The 23,934-nt window shown below is 44.9% G+C and overlaps 1 protein-coding gene across 1 annotated transcript; it reads right to left on the bottom strand.

Moving 5' to 3' along the window:
- Positions 1–3,727: 3,727 nt before the first annotated feature.
- Positions 3,728–23,674, bottom strand: CENPV (centromere protein V). Its single transcript, XM_049776949.1, has 5 exons — positions 23,284–23,674; positions 15,415–15,513; positions 13,768–13,837; positions 5,168–5,282; positions 3,728–4,112 (listed from the first exon to the last, which is right to left on the bottom strand). Exons 1-5 carry the CDS (start codon positions 23,640–23,642, stop codon positions 3,988–3,990), a joined length of 768 nt encoding a protein of 255 aa, XP_049632906.1. The 5' UTR covers positions 23,643–23,674; the 3' UTR covers positions 3,728–3,987.
- Positions 23,675–23,934: the final 260 nt, after the last annotated feature.

The following is a 23,934-nucleotide window of genomic DNA, read 5'->3' as shown; positions in this document are numbered from 1 at the left end:
GATTTTTATTTTTAGTCTTCATAAAACTTTCAGATAGTAGAATATATTCAAAGGCTAATATGTATTTTAGTAAACAAGGAAACCTTGTTGCCCTCATAAACTATGAAGAAATATTAGTATACATTTTCAAAGATAAGTTCAGTTTTATACTAACATGTCTTCTATAATCTCCTATGAGTTCTAACACTTATAATAACCAAACAACCCACACACATTCCAAAGAAAAGTGATCAATATCATACTGCTAAGAAGGACATAGGAGAATTTCCTCTTCTTCACCTGTACCATGGGCCATAATGTGGAGGGTTGTTTTCTTTTTTATGATCATTTAATAGAGAAGGATGAAACATAAGCTTACTTTATAGCTGAATAGTGATATAATGTCATCAAGTTAAGTAACTGTTGCTTTATTTGTTTTTGTTTTGGGGCACACCTGGTGGCGCTCAGGGGTTACTCTTGGCTCTGTGCTCAGAAATCACTCCTGATAGGCTCTGGAGACCATGGAGGGGTCCTCAAACTTTTTAAACAGGGGACCAGTTCACTGTCCTTCAGACTGTTGGAGGGCCAGATTATAGTAAAAACAAAAATTATGAACAAATTTCTATGCACACTGCATATATCTTATTTAGAAGTGAAGAAACAAAATGGTAATAAATATAATATGTGGCCCGCGGGCCATAGTTTGAGGACCATTGCTAGTAAGGGATACCCAGGATCAAAATCGGTTGGCCACGTGCAAGGCAAATACCATACCCACAGTGCTATTGCTCTGGCCCCACATCATTTTTTTGAACACATCATATAGCTTTAGGGATTTAAAACTACTATTAGTGACATTATGCTACAGAAAAACTTAAGAACAAATGTTGTCTGGAAGCAATTCCATTTAATAAATTAGAGCTTTAAGTCAGAAAGAAATGAATTAGTCATTAAGCGTTTAATATAATAGTTATCCATTTTTGACGATTAGGGATTAACCCCCTTACACATGCTAATTACAAAAATTTAAAAAGCCATTCAGAAAAAAAATCCAGATAGAGTTATGTAACAAAACCCAAAAACTACAGGGGTGGAGTGCCTGCCTAGCAAGTACAAAGTCATGTGTTCAATCACTTGTACCACCAAAGAAACAAACAAAAGAAACTTAAAAGGATATAATAAAGGTAAATATGTTTATAAATTTGATAAAATGGAATTCTCAAATGAGACATAAGTCATTGAACTAAATATTATATAGTACACTATTTCTTCCTTAAAAAATGAAGTAGGTTTTAGGGCCCGGAGAGATAGCACAGCGGCGTTTGCCTTGCAAATGGCCAATTCAGGACCAAAGGTGGTTGGTTCGAATCCCGGTGTCCCATATGGTCCCCCGTGCCTGCCAGGAGCTATTTCTGAGCAGACAGCCAGGCGTAACCCCTGAGCAATGCCGGGTGTGACCCAAAAACAAAAACAAAAACAAAAAAAAATGAAGTAGGTTTTGGAAAGTTAGCATGGGGGTCAGATGCATGTGTGGGACTCTGGTTGATCTCTGGCATCCATGGCCAACTGGGCACTGCTGGGTGTAAACTTGCAATAGTGTAGGGCATAAGCAATATCACATCTTTGAACCTCAACATTCAATTCATTGGTCTGGTTGACCAAGTATCACTGATCAACTGCTTTGAGTATCACTGCTTTGAGATATTAAATCAACACCCCCTCATACACACATATAAAGAAAGATATAAATCATAAGCCAGAAAAATAGAACACTAGGGCAGGAGAGATAGCATGCAGAAGGATGGTGGTTCGAATCCTGGCATCCCATATGGTCCCCCGAGCCTGCCAGGAGCAATTTCTGAGTGTAGAGCCAGGAGTGACCCCTGAGCGCTGCCAGGTGTGACCCAAAAAACAAAAACAAATAGAACACAGTAACGAAAAAATAATGATGATCAGTTTCATTTTATAAACACCATCCAGGCAGCTGACTTACTAGGGACCTCCAATCCAGTAACACAACGTAGGGTGCAATCTCTGGTACACAGCCAAGTATGTGCAAGCACTACAAGGAGACAGGAAGATAGCTGGAAGGGCTGGAAATGCATGTCCTGTATATAGAAAACCCATGTTTGATTCCCAAAACGGCATGCTCCCCACCAAGTACCACTAAGTGTTAGCACCACTCTGGCTGGCCAACCTCATTGCTGGACCCTAGTGATAAACCTACCCTGCTAGGCCAGGTATCACTACAGTGTCTCCCAGACTCCTGAGTACTGGGGCTCCCCTCCTAAAGAAAGCCATGAGCACCACAGCCAGTTCAACCCCAGATAATCACTACAACCAGAATATGCTGAAGCACCCCAAATAGATGAGTATGACCCTAGAGCAAAGGTATTAGGACAGAAGTGTGAAACACCTAGTAACAGAGAAGTCTGTAACCCCTGGTGAGCACCACAACCAAGCAAGTGTGACTTGATTGCAGGTCATCACAACAGAAAAAAAAAAAAGGGGGGAAGAAAGGGGAAAAATAAACACGGACATGATTTTTTTTTTTTTTTTTTTTTGTGGTTTTTGGGTCACACCCGGCAGTGCTCAGGGGTTATTCCTGGCTCCAGGCTCAGAAATTGCTCCTGGCAGGCACGGGAGGACCATATGGGACGCCGGGATTCGAACCGATGACCTCCTGCATGAGAGGCAAACGCCTTACCTCCATGCTATCTCTCCGGCCCCACATGATTTATTTTTAAGAAAGGTAAATTGGAGCCAGAGAGATAGCATGGAAATAAGGCATTTGCCTTCCATGCAGAAGGTTGGTGGTTCAAATCCCGGCATCCCACATGGTCCCCCCAAGCCTGCCAGGAACGATTTCTGAGCGTAGAGCCAGGAGTAACCCCTGAGCAAGACCACCCCCCCCCAAAAAAAGGAATGGTAAATTGGGTGTGGCTCTGTATCTAAACTCAATTTAGGCTGGTTTGCCTCATGCACAGCAGACATGAGTTCAGTCCCTAGCATCCCATATAGTCCCTCATGCACCACCAAGAGTAATTCTTGAGCACCACCAGGTGCAGCCCAAAACAAAAGGTAAATCTTATAATTAGAAGCAGATTTCTCCTTTTTTGGGGGGGAGGGGTTGGGCCACACCCATTTGATGCTCAGGGGTTACTCTTGGCTAAGTGCTCAGAAATCGCCCCTGACTTGGGGGACCATATGGGACGCCGGGGGATCGAACCTCGGTCCTTCCTTGGCTAGCGCTTGCAAGGCAGACACCTTACCTCTAGCACCACCTTCCTGGCCCCAGGTTTCTCCTTTTATTTTAAAGGAGGGGTATATTTGTGCTCAAACCTGATAGTGCTTACTCTCAAGATTCCAAGTGGGGTCAGCAAAGTGTAAGGCAAACCCTGTACTCTCTCTTTCTCTGGCCTGATATTAAATAAAAAGTGTAGTAAAAGAGCTGGAGTATATGCAAAGCAGGTGAGGCATTTGCAGCATCCCATATGGTCCCCTGAGCCTGCCAGAGCGATTTCTGAGTGCAGAGTCAGGAGTAACTCCTGAGCACCACCAGGTGTGTCAAAGACAAAACAAAACAAAAAAGTATAGCCAATACTTTGGATCTAGACCTTGGATATAAGCCTGTCTCCCTCCCAATATGACTACAAGCATTGTAAAAGTGCTCAGCAAAGATCTATGTAATGACTGACCTTGGAAGTAAAATCGAAGTGCAAAGAAAATGATAAACCATAGAAACCCCTTCTTTGATGTTAAAAATGTTTATTTTTCTAAAAGATCACACAAAAAATGGGTAGAAAGGTCAACTAGCCTACATCAAATTTTGGGTAAAGGAAGGCCAAAGAGCTGCCTACAGAAAGTGTAGCTGAGCAAAATAAGATGTCTGCTGGCTGGAGAACTGGCAGCCCAAGTTGATCACATTCAGGAGACTCGCTGAGGTGCATCAGGGATAGCCAAGTGGTGACCCCAATTCTTCTTTTTCAGGAACGAGAGAAGCAGGGCTCACTCTTTAGACATGTTCTTAATGGTCTTATGCTCTTTCATGGCCTTTTCCCAATTGCTGCCATTGAATTCCTCAATGGACACACTCCGCACGGTGCCATCATCCAGGCAATGTGGCGCAATTCCTAAAAGGAAGTGACACAAAAAAGAGGAGTTCCAAGTGTGAGTGAGACCAGGTACCATATTTTCTCTTGGATAAACCCACACATGCAGCTCTGGCTTTTCAAGAAAAACTAAAGCTTACTATGCTAGCTTCTCTGCAGTTCTCCTGCATAAATGTGAACTCTCAGGAGATCAGAATGGCCAAAGTGGAACATCATTACATATCCAGCCAAAGTTAAAAAAAAAAAGTGAAAAAACTCAAGCTCTAAGTGATCTCTGACTGCAGCCTGAAAAGGTCCCAGGTCTTTCCCAGGTGCTAGATAATTCTATAGCAAATATCTTTCTATGTGGACTTTTTTCTTTTAAAACAAAAACATCAGCAAAAGCTTTTGCTGTTCCTTGAGGAATCCAGAAGAAGACTTTATGAGACAGATGAGGAACAAACTGGAGCTGCTAAGGAAATGGGGTGAAGAGGGCAAGGGTGATGCTCCTGCCCCAGCAATGCAAGGTCCAAGATGGTCATAATCCCAACTACCCAACCACATTCTAGAGGCAGCACGTACATGAGGGACACGTGCCTGAGAAATACTACCAATATTTCCATTCAATTCATACTACAACTGATGTCATTTTAAGTAATGGCTTAAGCCCCCCCCCACCCAGTCTTTTCCTACACAGGATCTGGAGGACCATGGAGGTTTTTCTATTTTTTTCTATTTAGTGTTTCTAACAAACAATAAAATATATTGAAGGTATAATCAATACTCTTTATTTCCAGGCCCCTCTGTCCCACTTTTCACTCTACTTCCCAATGTCATCTCCCTTAGCATTAAGCTCTGGCAGTAAATGAGAAATCAGGATCTAACAGGTTTTTAAATAGCCATATTTAGTCTTACATTCAATCACTGCAAAAAAGCTCTGCTGAGGAGCCTGTTCTTATGAAAATGTATATGGAAAGACTTAGCTAGGCAAGCAGCTAAATATATCCGTGCCAACCTTTATAACACCATTTTAACTCAGAGCAGTCACAGGACCTCTCCAGACACTCCGAAGCATGTGTCCCATTTTTTTCACTTACCGAAGCCTCCAGGGTTTGAGCGAGGTGTATAAAAGCTCTGAACACCACATTTCTTACAGAAGGTGTGCTGTGCTTTGTGTGTGTTGAACGTGTATGTGGTTAAGCTCTCAGCTCCCTGAAAACAGAAAAATAAGTGTACTCCTTTTACAAAGGAATTTTTGGGTTTATTAAAAATATTAATCTTTTACAACCTGTGGTGAGGGAAAGCCCTTTTGAAAGGCTTTCAGGATTATAAGGACATGCCCAATAGACCAGAGATTAAGGGGCTTTCTGAAAGCAGGAACCCTTTACACTGCCTCAAGTCACATACAAGCAGAGGAGAGCACTCAGGTTCTCTTAGGTCTCTGCACACAGCAGAGACCGTGCAACCTCCAGCTTTCCAGATCATGTAAGCATTTCCTGCTGAAATTCCCTATGGTATGTGGTGGAAGATAGTTTATTCTAGTGACTGATTTCATCTATAAAGTACACACTAAAAAACAGAATACTTACCAGACATGGGAGACAATGTGTTAATTTTTTTTTCTTTTTTTTTTTAGTTTTTGGACCACACTCGGCAGTGCTCAGGGGTTACTCCTTGCTGTCTGCTCAGAAATAGCTCTTGGCAGGCACGGGGGACCATATGGGACACCGGGATTTGAACCAACCATCTTTGGTCCTGGATCGGCTGCTTGCAAGGCAAACACCGCTGTGTTGGGCTCTCCGGGCCCAACAATGTGTTAATTTTTATTTTTTAGTTTTTGGGCCACACCCGGTGGCTCTCAGGGATTACTCCTGGCTATCTGCTCAGAAATCACTCCTGGCAGGCACAGGGGACCATATGGGACACCGGGATTCTAACCAACCACCTTAGGTCCTGGATCGGCTGCTTGCAAGGCAAATGCCACTGAGTTAGCTCTCCGGCCCCTTCTTTTTTTTTTTTTTTTTTTTTTTTTTTTTTATTATTTTTAGGTCACACCCGACTATACTCAGGGATTATTCCTGGCTCTGCACTCAGAAATTGCTCCTGGCAGGCTCCAGGGAACAGATGGGATGCCGGGATTTGAACCACTGTCCTTCCTGTGTTGGACATGTACAAGGAAAACACCTTACTGCTGTGCTATCACTCTGGCACATGGGTTAATTGTCTTAATATATAACTATGGGGCCGGGCGGTGGCGCTAGAGGTAAGGTGCCTGCCTTGCCTGCGCTAGCCTTGGATGGACCGCAGTTCGATCCCCCGGTGTCCCATATGGTCCCCCAAGCCAGGAGCGCAGGAGCGACTTCTGAGCACATAGCCAGGAGTAACCCCTGAGTGTCACCGGGTGTGGCCCAAAAACCAAAAAATAGATAGATAGATAGATAGATAGATAGATAGATAGATAGATAGATAGATAGATAGATAGATAGATAACTAAACAGGACACTAGATAGAGGACATGAACAAGTGGTTCACAGAACTTTTTTTTAACTTATTAAATGATGTACATAAAGGACATTTTTTAATATTGGGGAGCAAAAGTAAAAAAAAAGTTGGTGAATCAACTGATGAATATATAATATGTACTATTATAAGAATATATAATTTAGGGCCCGGAGAGATATCACAGCAGTGTTTGCCTTGCAAGCAGCCAATCCAGGACCAAAGGTGGTTGGTTCGAATCCCGGTGTCCCATATGGTCCCCCATGCCTGCCAGGAGCTATTTCTGAGGCCAGGAGTAACCCCTGAGCAGCATCACCGGGTGTGGCACAAAAACCAAAAAAAAAAAAAAAAAAAAAAAAAGAATATATAATTTGGTAAAATTAGGCAACATCTATCCGAAATTTTAAATGTATACATCCTTTAACCAGAAATTCTATTTCTAGAAAGATAAAAAAAAAAATAACATTTTAGACTTACAGTTTAAGTCTAGTATAGTATAGGAATTCCATTTTTATCTTATGTACATAAATACTAAAGTACTATTTGCAAAGGCCCAAGATTGGAAATAATAAAACATCTGTCAATGGAAGACTGATGAAAGCAATTATGGACACTAATAAAATGAAATACACTACAACTTTTGAAAAGGATGGGGTGATTCTACTTACTAATGCATATCTGTATGGAACAATCTTCAAGATGATAAAACCAGAGAAAAGTACAAAGCAATTTGTATAGCATACCACCATTTTTATTTTGGGGGGTGTGGTCACACCTGGCAATTCACAGGGGTTATTTCTGGCTTTGCACTCAGGGATCACCACTCCCTGTGGGGTTAGAAGGACCATATATGGGATGCCAGGAATCAAACCGGGGTCAGCCACATGCAAGATGAGCATCTTACCTACTGTCCTGTATCACAAACACTATTTTTTTTTTTTTTTTGGTTTTTGGTTTTTGGGTCATACCCGGCAATGCTCAGGGGTTATTCCTGGCTCTACGCTCAGAAATCACCCCCGGCAGGCTCGGGGGACCATATGGGATGCCGGGATTCGAACCACCGACCTTCTGCATGAAAGGCAAACGCCTTACTTCCATGCTATCTCTCCGGCCCCAAGCCCTCTATTTTTTAAAAACAGGGGTCTCCTTATGGTACAGAAAGTGAGAGACAGGAGACACTGGCAGAAATGCTCAGCCTGGTGAGAGGGCATGACAGATTCAATGCTCATACCCAGGTTGATAATGTTACTTGGGCCTGGACTTTCTTTTATTTATCTTTTGGGGGGGTTATGGGATGGGGGGGCCACACCCAGTATTGCACAGGGCTTACTTCTGGCTCTGTGCTCAAGAATCACTCCCATAGGTCCCTGCCCCAAATAATAACAAAAACAGAAGAGCTGGAGCAATAGCACAGCAGTAGGGAGTTTGCCTCTCATGCAGCCTGGTTTGATCCCCAGCATCCCAGTTGGTCCCACAGCCTGCCAGGAGCGATTTCTGAGAACAGAGCTAGGAATGACCTCTGGGCACCATCAAGTGTGGCCCAAAAACAGAAAACAAAAACATAATCATTCCTAGCAGGGCTTAAGGAACCATATGTGATGCCAGGGATTGTATCTGGGTTAGCTAATATACAAGATAAATGCCTTGCCCTCTACTGTACTATTGCCCCAGCCCCTGAAAATTCATTCAACCACTAGGGCTACACCTGGCAGTGCTTGAAAGTCATTTGATAATGGGGAGCAAAGGTCATGCACGTACTTGAGTTATTTCTATCCCTTATTTCTATTTGTAAATATTATAGCTCATATGCATATGAATATACATATGAAGATTACTAGCATGTATGAATATGAAGATCTATCCAAGAAATAGTCACCTCCAAGGAGAGCCATTGGGTAGCTTAGCTGTAAATATGAGGTAGAATTTTCTTACTGCTTTTTTTTTTTTGGGCCACACTCATTGATGCTCAGCAATGTGCTCAGAAATTGCTCATGGTTTGGGGGACCATATGGGATGCCGGGGGATTGAACCACAGTCCATCCTACTCTAGCATGCATAAGGCAAATGCCTTACTGCTTGTGCCAATGCTCTGGTCCCAAAGTTTCTTACAACTTTTGACCTTTATCTCCTTTATGCCATAGCATACTACCCACCTGGGTCTAGGATAGTTTAGTGGATGCACATGCCTAGAATATATATGTTTCGCTGGATTCAATCCTTGGCATAAGAAAATAAAAAGTAGAGGTACCAAAAAAAATTATTTGGGGGCCGGAGAGATAGCATGGAGGTAAGGTATTTGCCTTTCATGCAGAATGACGGTGCTCGAATCCCGGCATCCCATATGGTCCCCTGTGCCTGCCAGGGGCAATTTCTGAGCATAGGGCCAGGAGTAACCCCTAAGTGCTGCTGGGTGTGACCCCCCCAAAAAAAAAGTAGGGCTGGAGAGAGAGCATGGAGGTAAGGTGTTTGCCTTGCATGCAGAAGGACAGTGGTTCGAATCCTGGCATCCCATATGTTCCCCCAAGCCTTCTGAGCAATTTCTGAGCGAAGAGCCAGGAGTAACCCCTGAATGCTGCCGGGTGTGACCCAAAAACCAAAAAAAAAAAAAGTAGTACCCTTTAAACAAACACAGAATTGAACACAGGGATTGAACCTAGCTTGGTCACGTGCAAGACAAGCAGCCACCCACCAGTGTATTTTTATATATATATATATATATATATATATATATATATATATATATATATATATATATATATATATATTTAATTTTTAATCACCATGAGATACAGAGTTAAAAAGTTGTTGATGGTTGAGTTTCAGTCATACAATGTTCTAACACTCAGCCCTTCACCAGGTACATTTACCTCTACCAATATCTCCTCCCCCACTTCTCCTACCCCCAGTCCACCTGCCTTTATGGCAGACACTTTTCTTCTCTCTCTGAAACAGGAACCTTGAACCTGGGAAATAGCCCAAAGAGCTTGATAGTATAGTATGCTTTGCTTCCTGGAGCCCTAGCACATACTCCCTGAGCACTGCCCAGAAGGGGATTCCCCAGCACCAAACTAGAAGTAGCCCTACACACTGCCAGTTGTAGCCCAGAAACAAAATACAAAAAGAAAGATGAAATATTTGCTGTCTGCAAAAACAGAAACTGTAGGGGTTAATGCTAGTCAGAAAGAGAAAGAGAGAGAAAAAGAGAAATACTAAAGCTTCACCTATATGTGTTATATAAAGGCATAAAACAAGGGGAGGCAGAGAGAAAGCATGGAGGTAGGGCATTTGCCTTGCATGCAGAAGGACGGTGGATCAAATCCTTGCATCCCATATGGTCCCCCAAGCCTGCCAGGAGCAATTTCTGAGCGGAGATCCAGGAGGAACCCCTGAGCACTGCTGGGTATGACCCAAAAAATACAAAAAGGGGGTCGGAGAGATAGCATGGAGGTAAAGCGTTTGCCTTTCATGCAGAAGGTCATCGGTTCGAATCCCAGCATCCCATATGGTCCCCCGAGCCTGCCAGGAGCGATTTCTGAGCATGAAGCCAGGAGCAACCCCTGAGCACTGCCAGGTGTGACCCAAAAACCAAAACAAACAAACAAAAAAAAGGCATAAAACAAGGAATTACACAAAATTCACCTAAAATTTTAACACTTAGATCAGGCTGCAGATCTGAAATAAAAACTAGTGGCTTAAAATAATACATAGTAAGGAACTAGAGTGCTTGCCTGACATGTACAAATTATTTGCTCCGCTTCCTGGCAATGCATGGTCCCCAAACACTGCCAAGTAGCAACCTCGTGGCTCCTAAGCACCACCAGGATGGCCCTGGGGGTTCTCATCACCTCTTCATCTAAACAGCATCACATCACTAAGCCCTAGAACTGAGCCATCAGGCCAGTTCTACTAGGCCAAATATCACTAAGTTCCCCCTGGGGTCACCCAAGCTCTGCTGGAGAAGCCAAAAACTTTACAAACACAGATTTAGAATCTAAAAAACACAATAAATAAAATGGAAACCTGCATGGGAAGCATAATAGGCTCAATTCCACACAAAAAAATTAATTAAATCAAAGATCAAATTTCAGCAATGTCTTAAATGAAAGAAGAAATTAGTTAGGAAAAATGAAATATTTTGTGAATTTTTTTTTTTTTTTTTTTTTTTTTTGTGGTTTTTGGGTCACACCCGGCAGTGCTCAGGGGTTATTCCTGGCTCCAGGCTCAGAAATTGCTCCTGGCAGGCACGGGAGGACCATATATGGGACGCCGGGATTCGAACCGATGACCTCCTGCATGAGAGGCAAACGCCTTACCTCCATGCTATCTCTCCGGCCCCATTTTGTGAATTTTTAAGACTATATTTGGTGGGGGGGCAAAGTGATAGTATAGTGGTGGGGCGTTTGCCTTGCACGTGGATGATCTGGTGGACCTGGGTTCAATTCCCGGCATCCCATACAGTCCCCGAGCCTGCCACGAATAATTTCCTTTTCTATTTTTATTTTTATTTTTATTTATTTTTTGGTTTTTGGGTCACACCCGGCAGCACTCAGGGGTTACTCCTGGCTCTACGCTCAGAAATCACTCCTGGCAGGCATAGGGGACCTTATGGGATGCCTGGATTTGAACCACCATCTCACCTAATTCGGTTGCAAGCATGGCAAACACCCTACTGCTGTGCTATCTATCTGGCCTCAGGGGAAAAAAACCGTTTTAAATCGAGGATTGGGAGACAGTTCAGAGTTTGATTCCCAGCACCATGTGGCAGTTGGAGAATCACTATATGGAATTATGGAGATCCCCTGAAAACTACTAGGCCTGAGTAGCGCCTCACTAAAACACAGGCCCATTTGGTCTATTGCTAGGAGTGGCTCTAGAACCTCCTGAGCACCATGTGGGAGACTCCCCATCAAAAAAAAAAGGGGGGGCCCTGGAGAGATAGCACAGTGGCATTTGCCTTGCAAGCAGCCAATCCAGGACCTAAGGTGGTTGGTTCGAATCCCGGTGTCCCATATGATCCCCCGTGCCTGCCAGGAGCTTTTTCTGAGCAGACAGCCAGGAGTAACCCCTGAGCACCGCCGGGTGTGGCCCAAAAACCAAAAAAAAAAAAAAAAAAAAGGAACTTAAAATGAAAAGGCCAATAAAACCCATGACAGAAGATATACCAACAAAGTATAAACAAATGTTAGAATGATAGTAACTAAGCAATTACTCTAAATGTGATCAGCATGAAACATATAAAAAGACAGCATCGGGGCTGGAGAGACAGCACAGTGGCGTTAGCCTTGCAAGCAGCCGACCCAGGACCTAAGGTGGTTGGTTCGAATCCTGACATCCCATATGGTCCCCTGTGCCTGCCAGGAGCTATTTCTTTTTTTTTTTTTTTTTTTTTGGTTTTTGGGCCATACCCTGTGACGCTCAGGGGTTACTCCTGGCTATGCGCTCAGAAGTTGCTCCTGCGCCACCGCCCGGCCCCCCAGGAGCTATTTCTGAGCAGATAGCCAGGAGTAACCCCTGAGCGCTGCCGGGTGTGGCCCAAAAACCATAATAAATAAATAAATAAATAAATAAAATAAAAAGACAGCATCAAAGTGGATAAAACAGCTGGATTCAGCCTTTATATAAATATAAGAAACTCATAAGCATATATTAAGGTAAACAGATTTATAATTAAAAGCTGAAAGAAAGTATTGAAAGCCATTACTAGAAAAAGTCAAGAACTATTATGCTATATAGTTAAAGGCGTGGTATATATACAGTATAAATGTGAAAGCATTTACCTAAAATCCAGCCAGTCCTAGTTCAATCCCTGTACTACATATGGTTCCTCAAGCACTACCAGGAGTGACCCCCTGAGTACAGAACCAGGAGTAACAACAACCAAAAAAACCCAAACACATAAGTCAAGTCGAGCTTTTTTCAGACATTATGTGGGAACTCGTAAAGATTATACTATGCTTCAATTTATGGAATAAAAATAACCAAACGAAGCAAACTGGTAAAACATTCCAAAAACAATGTGAAAAAAAAACAGAGGGAAAGGAATAGAGAGAAGGTAGAGGTTACCATTTGATAGAATTGATGGGATTTTGGTGTTGGTGAATATAGTGAGAACTGGGGCCGGGCGGTGGCGCAAGAGGTAAGGTGCCTGCCTTGCCTGCGCTAGCCTTGGACGGACTGCAGTTCGATCCCCCGGTGTCCCATATGGTCCCCCAAGCCAGGAGCGACTTCTGAGCGCATAGCCAGGAGTAACCCCTGAGCGTTACCGGGTGTGGCCCAAAACCAAAAAAAAAAAAAAAAAAAAAAAAAAAAAGAATATAGTGAGAACTAACTACAAGAACTAATTAACTATAAGTGTGAAACTTGACTCCTAAAATCTAAGTATTGCAAACTAATGATAAATCAACAAAATTAGATCAAAAGAGAAAGCTTCCACAGTAATATATCAACTATTCATTAAAATATATGGGCCGGAAGAGATAGCATGGAGGTAAGGCATTTGCCTTGCATGCAGAAGGTCGGTGGTTCGAATCCCAGCATTCAACATGGTCCCCTGAGCCTGCCAGGAGCGATTTCTGAGCATAGAGCCAGGAGTAACCCCTGAGCATTGCCGGGTGTGACCCAAAAACAAAATAAACAAACAATATATATATATATATGGGCTAGAGGGATATAAGTCTTGGATGAAGGAGGACTAGGTTCAGTTCCTGGCAATATTATAGTCCCTTGAGGAAAGCAGGAAGTGAACCCCACCAACAAGCCCCTAAACATCCCCAGATGTGGGCCAAACACAAAGTAATTTAAAAAAAATGCATATACAAATGGAAGAACCAAGGATTTTGTGTTTTGGTAGGGAGCCATACTGAGCTGTGCTCAGGGTTTACTCCTGAGTCTGACCTCAGCTGGGTCTCAGGGAACCATATGTGGTGATGGGCTCAACCTGGGTTGACCAGGTACAAAGCAAGTGCCTTACCCACTCACTGTACTATCTCTCTGGCCCAGAAAGGATGAAGGGTATCGTAGAACATTTGCCTTGCATATCTGAATACCTGGGTTCATCTACAGTACTCGTAGCAATAGTAACTTTTTAAAAAGTAAACAAAGAAAATTAAACCTTCCGATAGATGCTCTCTGCTTATGTACCCCCAAAGTACACCCTGCTCACCAAAGGCTCTGCATTCATCCTGCCCTTAGCACTAACCTTCAAGAGTTTGAAGCGAGAAGCTGGAACAATGAAGTGTCTATTCTGCTTCTTCTTGCAAATACTGCAGCTAAAAAAGAATACATGCCAGATTGTAAATAGCCATCTGCAACCTCTGAGTTCCAAGGAGGTCTATCCTCGTATGCTCTGAGAGCCAATTCACTCCAGAGATCAACCCTTTCAGCACTGTTCAGGAAGGGAGCTTCAGCAGATGGACTGGATATCTGGGTCCTCTCGTCTCCGTGAACAGAGAAGAGCCTGCAGGTCCCACAATCAGTTGCGTAGCCAACCCCTCTCCTAAATCCCACCCCAGGTGTTTGGTTGTTTTTAATAGTAAAGGAAAAGCTGGATTGCACACACACTTAGAAAATGCTAAGGCATTGCTACAATCTTTTTTATTAGCCACCTGGTAATGATCAGAGGTTACTCCTGACTCTGAGCACGGGAATAACTCCTGGCAGTGCTGGATCATATGAGATTCCAGGATTGAACCCGGGTTGGCTGCAGTTCCCAGGCAAGTATCTTACCTGCTGTACTATCTCTCTGGCCCTTAGCATTCCTACAATCTTAATGCCTTTCAAATATTCATTATTCAAATGGACAAGTAAACTTAGGTTCCCTTCAGAGAGAGTCTAGCTCCAAGTGAAACAATCTCAGAATTACCAATTTATTTGTCCACTTTTTAAAATATATATATATTTTGGTTTTGAGGTCACACCCAGCAACCCTCAGGGGTTACTCCTGGATCTACACTCAGAAATTGCTCCTGGCAGGCTCGGGGGACCATATGGGATGCCAGGATTTGAATCACCGTCCTTCTGCATGTAAGGCAAACGCCTTACCTCCATGCTATCTCTCCGGCCCCTTAAAACATTCTTATTAATAGAGTCCTCTAACAAATTATTCTGCAGTACTTATTTTCCAATCTGAACTGCACTGTGAGTAATCTCATATGGAGTTTGAGTAATTAAGTAAATTAAGATTAAATAATATCACTTATGGATTTTGAGTAATTCAAATCAGCCCACTTGAGCAATTCCATGTCATTTATTTATTATTCACACGTTATTCAAGTACTGTAACACCTACAGGCAAAAAATATTGGATAGTGCTACATAATTAGCTATATGGCAACTACTGCTCCAGAAGCCAGAGCCTGTGGTCCTTGTTATATCGCAATGCTGGGGACGGTGCTAAAACATAGGCCCTCCACAGACCTTGGAGGTTCTATCGGCCTCATAAAAGAACAGGTAAGAGTGCCAGGAGATACCAGATATGCACACCCTTACTTCCCCACTCTGAAACTGCCCAAATCTTTTCAGTGCCCAGCCTGACCACCTCCTCTATTCTCTCCCCCAATCCACCAGCAATATTAGTCTCAAGATGAATTCTGTCACAGGATGCTGTTTTGTATTTCTTGAGGCAGTGCTACAAAAGTGACCTCTCTGTCTTTCTCATTTGTTCCCTCAGCCTTAAGACACACACACACACACACACAGATCAAATTCAAATTATTTTCAGGCTACCTATCATTGTAATAAACCCTTATCCATCATTGACTGCATTTAAACTCTTAAGTCATTACTCCTGTATGTGCATTACTGCACATTCTTTCCTTTAAGTCAACCTAGGAAGAGAAATACTCACTTGCAGTCAAAGATGTGCAAGTCAGCTGAAGCCCAAACTTCAAAGCGAACTGCTCCACAGTGGCAGCCTCCAGTGTGTTTCACAAGGCCTTGGTATTCACTAAATGAAGGGGGAAAAAAAGAGAAGATTTATGAAGAATCAGGCAGAATTTTATTACATACGCTTACATTCTCCTTGTATTGTTGGACAAAGTCTTTTGCATCCAACAGGAGATGTATTTCTTCTCTTTGTTGCTGTCGTTAGAGCAAGGTCGCGTTTGGGCCATACCTGCTGTGTGCAGGAATTACTCCTGGCTCATTGCTTAGTATCACTTATGGCAGGGCTTGAAGGACCAAATGTGGTACTAGGGAGAGAACCCAGGTCAGTCACAGGCAAGGTAAGCACCTTACCTGTTGGTCATCTCTCCAGCCCCTGAATTTCTGTTTTTTTTTTTTTGGGGGGGGGGCCACACCCGGCGGTGCTCAGGGGTTACTCCTAGCTGTCTGCTCAGAAATAGCTCCTGGCAGGCACGGGGGACCATATGGGACAACGGGATTCGAACCAACCACCTTTGGTCCTGGATCGGCTGCTTGCAAGGCAAACACCACTGTGCTATCTCTCTGGGCCTCCCCCCCCCCTTTTTTTAATCACTCCTGGCAAACTCAGGGGACCGTATGAGATACTGGAATTCGAACCACCAACCTTCTGCATACAAGGCAAACGCCATACCTCCATGCCATCTCTCCGGCCCCTGAATTTCTGTTTTGACAAATATCATTTAATTGTTTCCCCAAAGGGCTATACACTTATCAATAATGAGAATATAATTCATTCTTCTTTCTCAAACAATATTACAGGAAAAATAGTTTGGTGTTTAAATGTGATTTGTGGGGCCGGCGAGGTGGCGCTAGGGGTAAGGTGTCTGCCTTGCAAGCGCTAGCCAAGGAAGGACCGTGGTTCAATCCCCCCCCCCCGAAAAAACAAAAATAAATAAATGTAATTTTTTTGCATATTAAGAATAAATTTGAGCCCGGAGAGATAGCACAGCGGTGTTTGCCTTGCAAGCAGCCAATCCAGAACCAAAGGTGGCTGGTTCGAATCCCGGTGTCCCATATGGTCCCCCATGCCTGCCAGGAGCTGTTTCTGAGCAGACAGCCAGGAGTAACCCCTGAGCAATGCCGGGTGTGGCCCAAAAACCAAAAAAAAAAAAAAAAAAAAAAAAAAGAATAAATTCGGGGGCCAGAGATATCGCATGGAGGTAGGGCATTTGCCTTGCATGCAGAAGAATGGTGGTTCGAATCCCAGCATCCCATATGGTCCCCCGAGCCTGCCAGGCATGATTTCTGAGTGTAGAGCCAGATATAACTCCTGACCACTGCTGGGTATGACGCCCCCCCCCCCCCAAAAAAAAGAATAAATCATGGGGCTGAAGTGATAGCACTGTGGTAGGGCATTTGCCTTGCACGCAGCAGACCTGCATGGACCTGGGTTTGATCCCCAGCATCCCATATGGTCCCCCGAGCCTGCCAGGAGCGATTTCTGAGCACAGAACCAGGAATAACTCCTGAGTGATGTCGGGTGTGGTCCAAAAAATAAATAAATAAGGGGCCAAAGTGATGGCACAGGGTATAAGGCGTCCCATATGGTCCCCCAAGCCAGGGGCGATTTCTGAGCACATAGCCAGGAGTAAGTCCTGAGCGTCATCGGGTGTGGCCCAAAAATAATAAAGAATTCACACAAGATGGGTCAGAGCAATAGTACACTGGGGAGGGCATTTGCCTTCCATGCAGCCCACCCCAGAATAGAATATGCTTCTAACCCCCTCCCCCCTACTCCAGTAGTGATTTCTGAGTCACTCCTGAGTGACTCTTCAGGAGTGAGTTACTCAACACCGCTGGGTGTGGCCAAAATAATTGTGGGCGACCGTACACCCACATATTCAATGGATTTTTCACCGCTGCCTGATTCAAGCCATAAGTTTGCATAAGCCCTGAGCCAAAAGAACCCTGCAAATAAATTTAGCTCACCACAGAGAATCTGGCTTAACTAGATTCCTTAAATCTTTCCATGGAACCTGTTTTTGTAACTGCTCTCATACAACGCAATTATAGATAGGTTTTTGTAAGGTTTAAACTGTAAGATCTATTAAGGATTTGCTTCCCCTCCCCCCATCCTGCCAGGTTTCTCCTTATCCTTCCCGCCATCAAAATGTGTCTGCTCCCATTGGTTAAAATAGTTGTACCTGTACAAATCTGATTGGTTTAAATTTCAATCCTATGTTTTTGCTCCTCCCACTGAAGCAGGGCATAAAAACTCTGCTTGCTCCATCATTAAAGCCTCTTGACAGGAACTCTGCTTGAGCGTTTTATTAACTTCTACGGCTTAATTTTCTAGGTGTTCACAAAAGAGCTTAAACACTTGCGAATTATTTGTATTCGCCTTCTACCTTCTGTCCTGGTTGAGAGAAAGCTGCTAGCCGGAGATCTCTCCCATTAAAGGGCAGAAACGGAGGCGAGTACAAATAATAATAAAATAAACAAAAAGTAATTAATTAATTAATTAACATAATACAAAATAATAAAGTGAAATTATTTTTAAAAACCATTTTATATATTATTCTACTATGTTGTGTAGAAAATTAAAAATGTTATTAAGAGGGCCCGGAGAGATAGCACAGCAGCATTTGCCTTGCAAGCAGCCGATCCAGGACCAAAGGTGGTTGGTTCGAATCCCGGTGTCCCATATGGTCTCCCGTGCTTGCCAGGAGCATTTCTGAGCAGACAGCCAGGAATAACCCCTGAGCACTGCCGGGTGTGACCCAAAAACCAAAAAAAAAAAAAAAAAAATGTTATTAAGAGTTGAATAAAGTAAATTGCTTTGTTTTGGGGCCATACCTAGTGGCACTCAGGGGTTACTCCTGGCTCTGCGCTCAGAAGTTACTCTTGGGGGCCAGTGAGATAGCATGGAGGTAAGGCGTTTGCCTTACCTGCAGAAGGATGGTGGTTCAAATCCCAGCATATCATATAGTCCCCGTGCCTGCCAGGGGCGATTTCTGAGCACAGAGCCAGGAGGAACCCCTGAGCGCTGCTGGGTGTGACCCAAAACAACAACAGCAACAACAACAAAAAGTTACTCTTGGCAGGCTCCAAAGACAATAAGGGATGCTGGGGACAGAACAGAGTCAATAGCATGCAAGGCAAATGTCCTACCTGCTGTGCTATCTCTTTGGTCCTAATTCACATATTTTAAATTCAGTGTGAGAGAAACAGTACAACAGGTAAAACACTTGCTTTGCACATAAACAACCTCAGTTCATTCCTAAGTACTGCAAAGAGTGATTTCTTTCTTTCTTTTTTCTTTTTTTTCTTTTTTTCTTTTTTTTTTTTTTTTGGTTTCTGGGTCACACCTGGTGACAATCAGGGGTTATTCCTGGTTCTGTGCTCAGAAATCGCTCCTGGCAGGCTTGGGGGACCATATGGGATGCTGGGATTTGAACTACTGTCCATCCTGGATTGGCTTGCAAGGCAAACACCCTACCGCTATGCTATCTCTCCAGCCCCAAGGAATGAATCATTCTTCCTTCCTTCATTCCTTCGTTCCTTCATTCCTTCGTTCCTTCCTTCCTTCCTTCCTTCCACCCTTCCTTCCTTCCTTCCTCCCTCCCTCCATTCCTCTGTCCTTCCTTCCCTCCCTCCTTCCTTCCTTTCTTCCCTCCTTCATTCCCTCCTCCTTCCTTCCTTCCTTTCCTTCCTTCCTTCTTTTATTTTTTTTGGGCCACACCCGGTGGTGCTCAGGGGATACTCCTGGCTATCTGCTCAGAAATAGCTCCTGGCAGGCACGGGGGACCATATGGGACGCCAGGATTCGAACCAACCACCTTAGGTCCTGGGTCAGCTGCTTGCAAGGCAAATGCCCCTGTGCTGTCTCTCTGGCCTCTCCTTCCTTCCTTCCTTCTTTTCTGCCTTCTTTTCTTCCTTCCTTCCTTCCTTCCTTCTTTAATTTTTGGGCCACACCCCTGTGCTGTCTCTCTGGCCTCTCCTTCCTTCCTTCCTTCCTTCCTTCCTTCCTTCCTTCCTTCCTTCCTTCCTTCCTTCCTTCCTTCCTTCCTTCCTTCTTTCTCTCTGGCCTCTCCTTCCTTCCTTCCTTCCTTCCTTCCTTCCTTCCTTCCTTCCTTCTTTTTTTCTTTCTTTAATTTTTGGGCCACACCCGGTGATGCTCAGGGGTTACTCCTGGCTATGCACTCAGAAATCGCTCCTGGCTTAAAAAAAAAAAAAAAAGAAAAAAGAAAAAGAAATCGCTCCTGGCTTGAGGACCATATGGGACACCGGGGGATCAAACCTTGGTCCATCCTAGGTCAGATACGTGCAAGGCAAACACCTTACCGCTACGCCACTGCTCTGCCCCCCCCCACAAGGAGTGATTCTTGAGGACAAAGCCAGGAGTAAACTTTAGTATGGCAAGGTATGACCTTCCAAAAATCAAACAAAATAAGGATAAGTTCAGTTAATTTAAAATATTTAATTTTTTCTGCATACATCTGTGTTGTAAAAAATTAAAACTTTTTAATTTTGATATCAAAAACATTCATCCAAAAGGATGTATGCACACCACTATTCATTGCAGCACTCTGTACTTGGAATCAACCTAGATGTCCAACAACAGACGAGTGGATCATGAGGATGTGGTTCATATACAAGGGAATACTACATAGATCTAAGGAATGGTGTAGTCATACAATTTGCAACAACATGGATGAGATTAGAAAACATTACGTTAAATGAAGCAAGAAGGATAAATACAGGATAAATATAAATATTATATTCATTTTGTATTATAAATAGGTGGTATTTAGAATTATGTTCTAAATACTATATTCTAAATATGTGGTATTTAGAATAACTGCATGAAGAAATACAATAGTATAAATAGGAGTTGTCTCGAATACCACTGGCTCCAGAGTACAGTGAGGAGAAGGAAAGAAACTGAATAGAAGAGAATATGAAATGATGGGGGCCAGAGGCCAAGTGGTCTTAGGTGCATTGGTAGTATTAAAAAAAGACAGAACTAAATACCCAAACAAAGGCAACAACAATAGAATCAAGAGACCTAAACAGCAGCAGGCCTATTTGCCTTGTACATAGCTGACCCAGAATGGACCAGGGTTCAATTCCCAACATCCCATATGGTCCCCCAAGCCTGCCAGGTGTGATTTCTGAGCACAGAGCCAGGACCAACCCCTGAGCACTGCCAGGTGTGACTCAAAGTCTAAATAAATGTTTTTTATTTATTTGTTTTTGGGTCACACCCAGCAGCGCTCAGGGGTTACTCCTGGCTCCAAGCTCAGAAATCGCTCCTGGGGCCGGGCGGTGGCGCTGGAGGTAAGGTGCCTGCCTTACCTGCGCTAGCCTAGGAGACGGACCGCGGTTCGATCCCCCGGCGTCCCATATGGTCCCCCAAGCCAGGAGCGACTTCTGAGCGCATATAGCCAGGAGTAACCCCTGAGCGTCACCGGGTGTGGCCCAAAAACCAAAAAAAAAAAAAAAAAAAAAAAAAAAGAAATCGCTCCTGGCAGACGCGGGGGATATGGGATGCCAGAATTCGAACCACCTACCTTCTACATGCAAGGCAAATGCCTTACCTCCATGCTATCACTAGCCCCGGGACACCCTATTTTTAGGCCAAATGTTTTTTTGTTTGTTTTGCTTTTTTTTCGTTTTTGGTTTTTGGGTCACACTCAGCAGCGCTCTGGGGACCTTATGGGATGCTGGGATTTGAACCACCATCCTTTAGCATGTAAGGCAAAGGCCTTATCTTCCATGCTATCTCTCCAGCCCCAGGCCAAATGTTTTTTCTTTCTATTTTCCCTAACTTTTGTTGCACCTATGCAAAAAACAAAAAACAAAAAAACAAAAAACAAAAAAATAAACCTGTCACCTTTTTTTTTAATCTTTTGGTTAAGGACTCCTGCTTTTTCCATAGAAACTTGGGACATTAATTACTTGGTTTTAGTCTTACACTTCTGCATTTTTCTTTCTTTTTTTTTCTTTTTTTCTTTTTTTTTTTTTTTTTTTTTTTTGTTTTTTTGGGCCACACCTGGTAACGCTCAGGGGTTACTCCTGGCTATGTGCTCAGAAGTTGCTCCTGGCTTGGGGGACCATATGGGACACCGGGGGATCGAACCGCGGTCCGTCCAAGGCTAGCGCAGGCAAGGCAGGCACCTTACCTTTAGCGCCACCGCCCGGCCCCGCATTTTTCTATAAAATTAAGAAGGGGAAAAAATAAAAGATGGGGCCGGGGACAAGTGGTCTCGAGTACGTTGGTGGAGAAAAAATTGAACAGAACTAAATATCCAGGCCAGAATTAACAACAATGGAATAAATCAAGAAACCCAAACTTTAACAATCTAAACTTGAATGGGCCGGTTTTACTGGCAGGCCAGGGGCAAAGGGTGGTGGTATAGGGTACACTTTGGGAACAATAGTGGAGGGAGGTCGACTCTGGTGATGGGATTGGCCCGGATCATTGTATGTCTGAAATCTAATTATAAAGGACTTTGTAGATCACAATGGTTCCAATAAAATAAAATAAAAAGTTTAAAAGTGGCCTATAATCCTCATAACCAAGAGAGATGCAAACTATTCGCTAATTCTCCTTTTTTAATACATTAGCAAAACTAATGCAGTAATATATTCCTATTGCACGCAGTCAATTTAAATTTAGTGGATTTTTTATTTTTAATAAATGTACGTACTCTTGCCAGTATAACAAATTAAAAGTTTACTTTTGTCAACATCTTTTATGCCAAAGTCTTTTTTTAACCATTAGGTTTAAAATTAAAATTTTACTTCGTTTGAGTTTTACATGTTTCTTCTCTACCGAGTTGGGACTCCATAGATACTAAAATATATTTGAGGGATGGAGAATATTAAAACAACTTTTTGTTATTCGGGGCCCGATTGGAGCTCACACCTTTGTATACCGGAGTCAATAGTTCGGGGTACCTAGAACTCTAACAAGAAGCGAATCTCCAGCACCGAGCAGATGCTGAACAAGTCTACGCAGTCAGGTGCGGCCCCCACACCAAAACCAAAATATTATTCAGTCCATTATGGTCAAAGATAATAAATCAAATAAAAGTGAAGCCTCTCGAGAATGCTCCATCTCCAAGGGAAAACAACAAAACGTTCTTTTCCTAAAGCAGAGACAATAGAAAACTTTTGTTCAAGATAATCCTCAGGTTGTTGGAAAAAAACTACTGCGGCTTTGCCTGTCCCCCACCCTTGGGTCTGGGTGGTTTTTAATTCTTCGAGCATCAACAGAGAGAACGTTAGGGAGTGAGTGGCCAGCTATCTCCCTAAACTCCCCAGCTTCGCAGGGTCGGGGTCTGCATGCTTCCACAAGGCAGCCCTGGGCAGACAAAGTGGGGAACAGGGGAGACACGTTCGCAGAAGCCCGGCTGGGGCGGGTGGGGAAAGGGGGCTCCCACCTTGCACTCTAGCTCTGCGGGACAGGCGGAATGTCCCCGGCGTGGCGCAACCGGCTGGTGGATCGGTGCGCGCCCCTCGCCAGGAGAGCCGGAACAATGCCCCGGGCTCGTCGCCCACCAGGCGGGTTCCGAACCACGCATGGCAGTTCACAGCCCTCTCGCCTCCCGCCCACTCGCCCCAGCTCGCCCCTAGGGATCCGTGGCTGGGAGTCGCCGCCTTTCCGCGGAGGCCCGCGCGCCCTCTGCGCGCCCGGGTGGCCAAGCGGGGCCCGCGCGCGGGACTGGCCCGCGGGACCAGGGCGTCCCCGGGCCCGGCCTCGGCCTCGCAGGCGGCTCCAGCCCGGAGCCCCTCGGACGGGGCCCCTCGATCGCCAGCCACGACCCCCGGAGCCGCGCGCACTCACTAGGTGTCCAGCAGCAGCTTGGCGGCGGCCTCGAAGCTGAGCCTCTGCCGCTTCTGGAACGCCTCCCAGCGCTCCCGCTGCGCGCCCAGCTCCGGCGGCGCGGGCGCCGGCCCCGAGGACGTCGGGGTCGCGGGCTCCGGCTCCCGCTCCCGCTGCGGCTCCCCCGGGGCAGGCTCCGGCGGGCTCGGCCGCGGCTTCGCGCGGCTCCGGCTGGCGGCCTGGCTGGCGGCCGGGCCCGTGGAGCGCCGCGAGCCACCTCCCGGGGCTGACGCCGCGGCGGGCACGGCGGGGGCCGCGGCGGGCTCGGGCCGCTTCTGCCCGCGCGCCCGGGTGCCCGCGCCGCTCCGCGTCCGCCGCATGCTTCGGACCGCCGGGCTCGCAGGCCTCGCTGCCCGCTGGCTGGCTGGATAGCTGGCTGGCTGCGCGTCCCCGCCGCCCGCACGCGCTCCGAGCAGCCGCCCGACACCAGGCTGGGCCAGGGGGCGCTCCCAGGGCCCGTGGCACCTGCCTGCGAGGCGCTTCCTCCGCTCCGTTCCGCTCCCCCTGATCCGGGTCAGCCTGGCACCGACTGTCGGTCGGTCTGTCCGATCCGCGGTGGCTGACCTGGCTGGCTTCACCTCCAAACCGATGGGGACATTTGGGACTTTGCTG

Source organism: Suncus etruscus, chromosome 7 (assembly GCF_024139225.1).
Source record: "Suncus etruscus isolate mSunEtr1 chromosome 7, mSunEtr1.pri.cur, whole genome shotgun sequence".
NCBI lineage: Eukaryota > Metazoa > Chordata > Mammalia > Eulipotyphla > Soricidae > Suncus > Suncus etruscus.
This window is presented reverse-complemented; position numbering and strand designations above follow the sequence as displayed.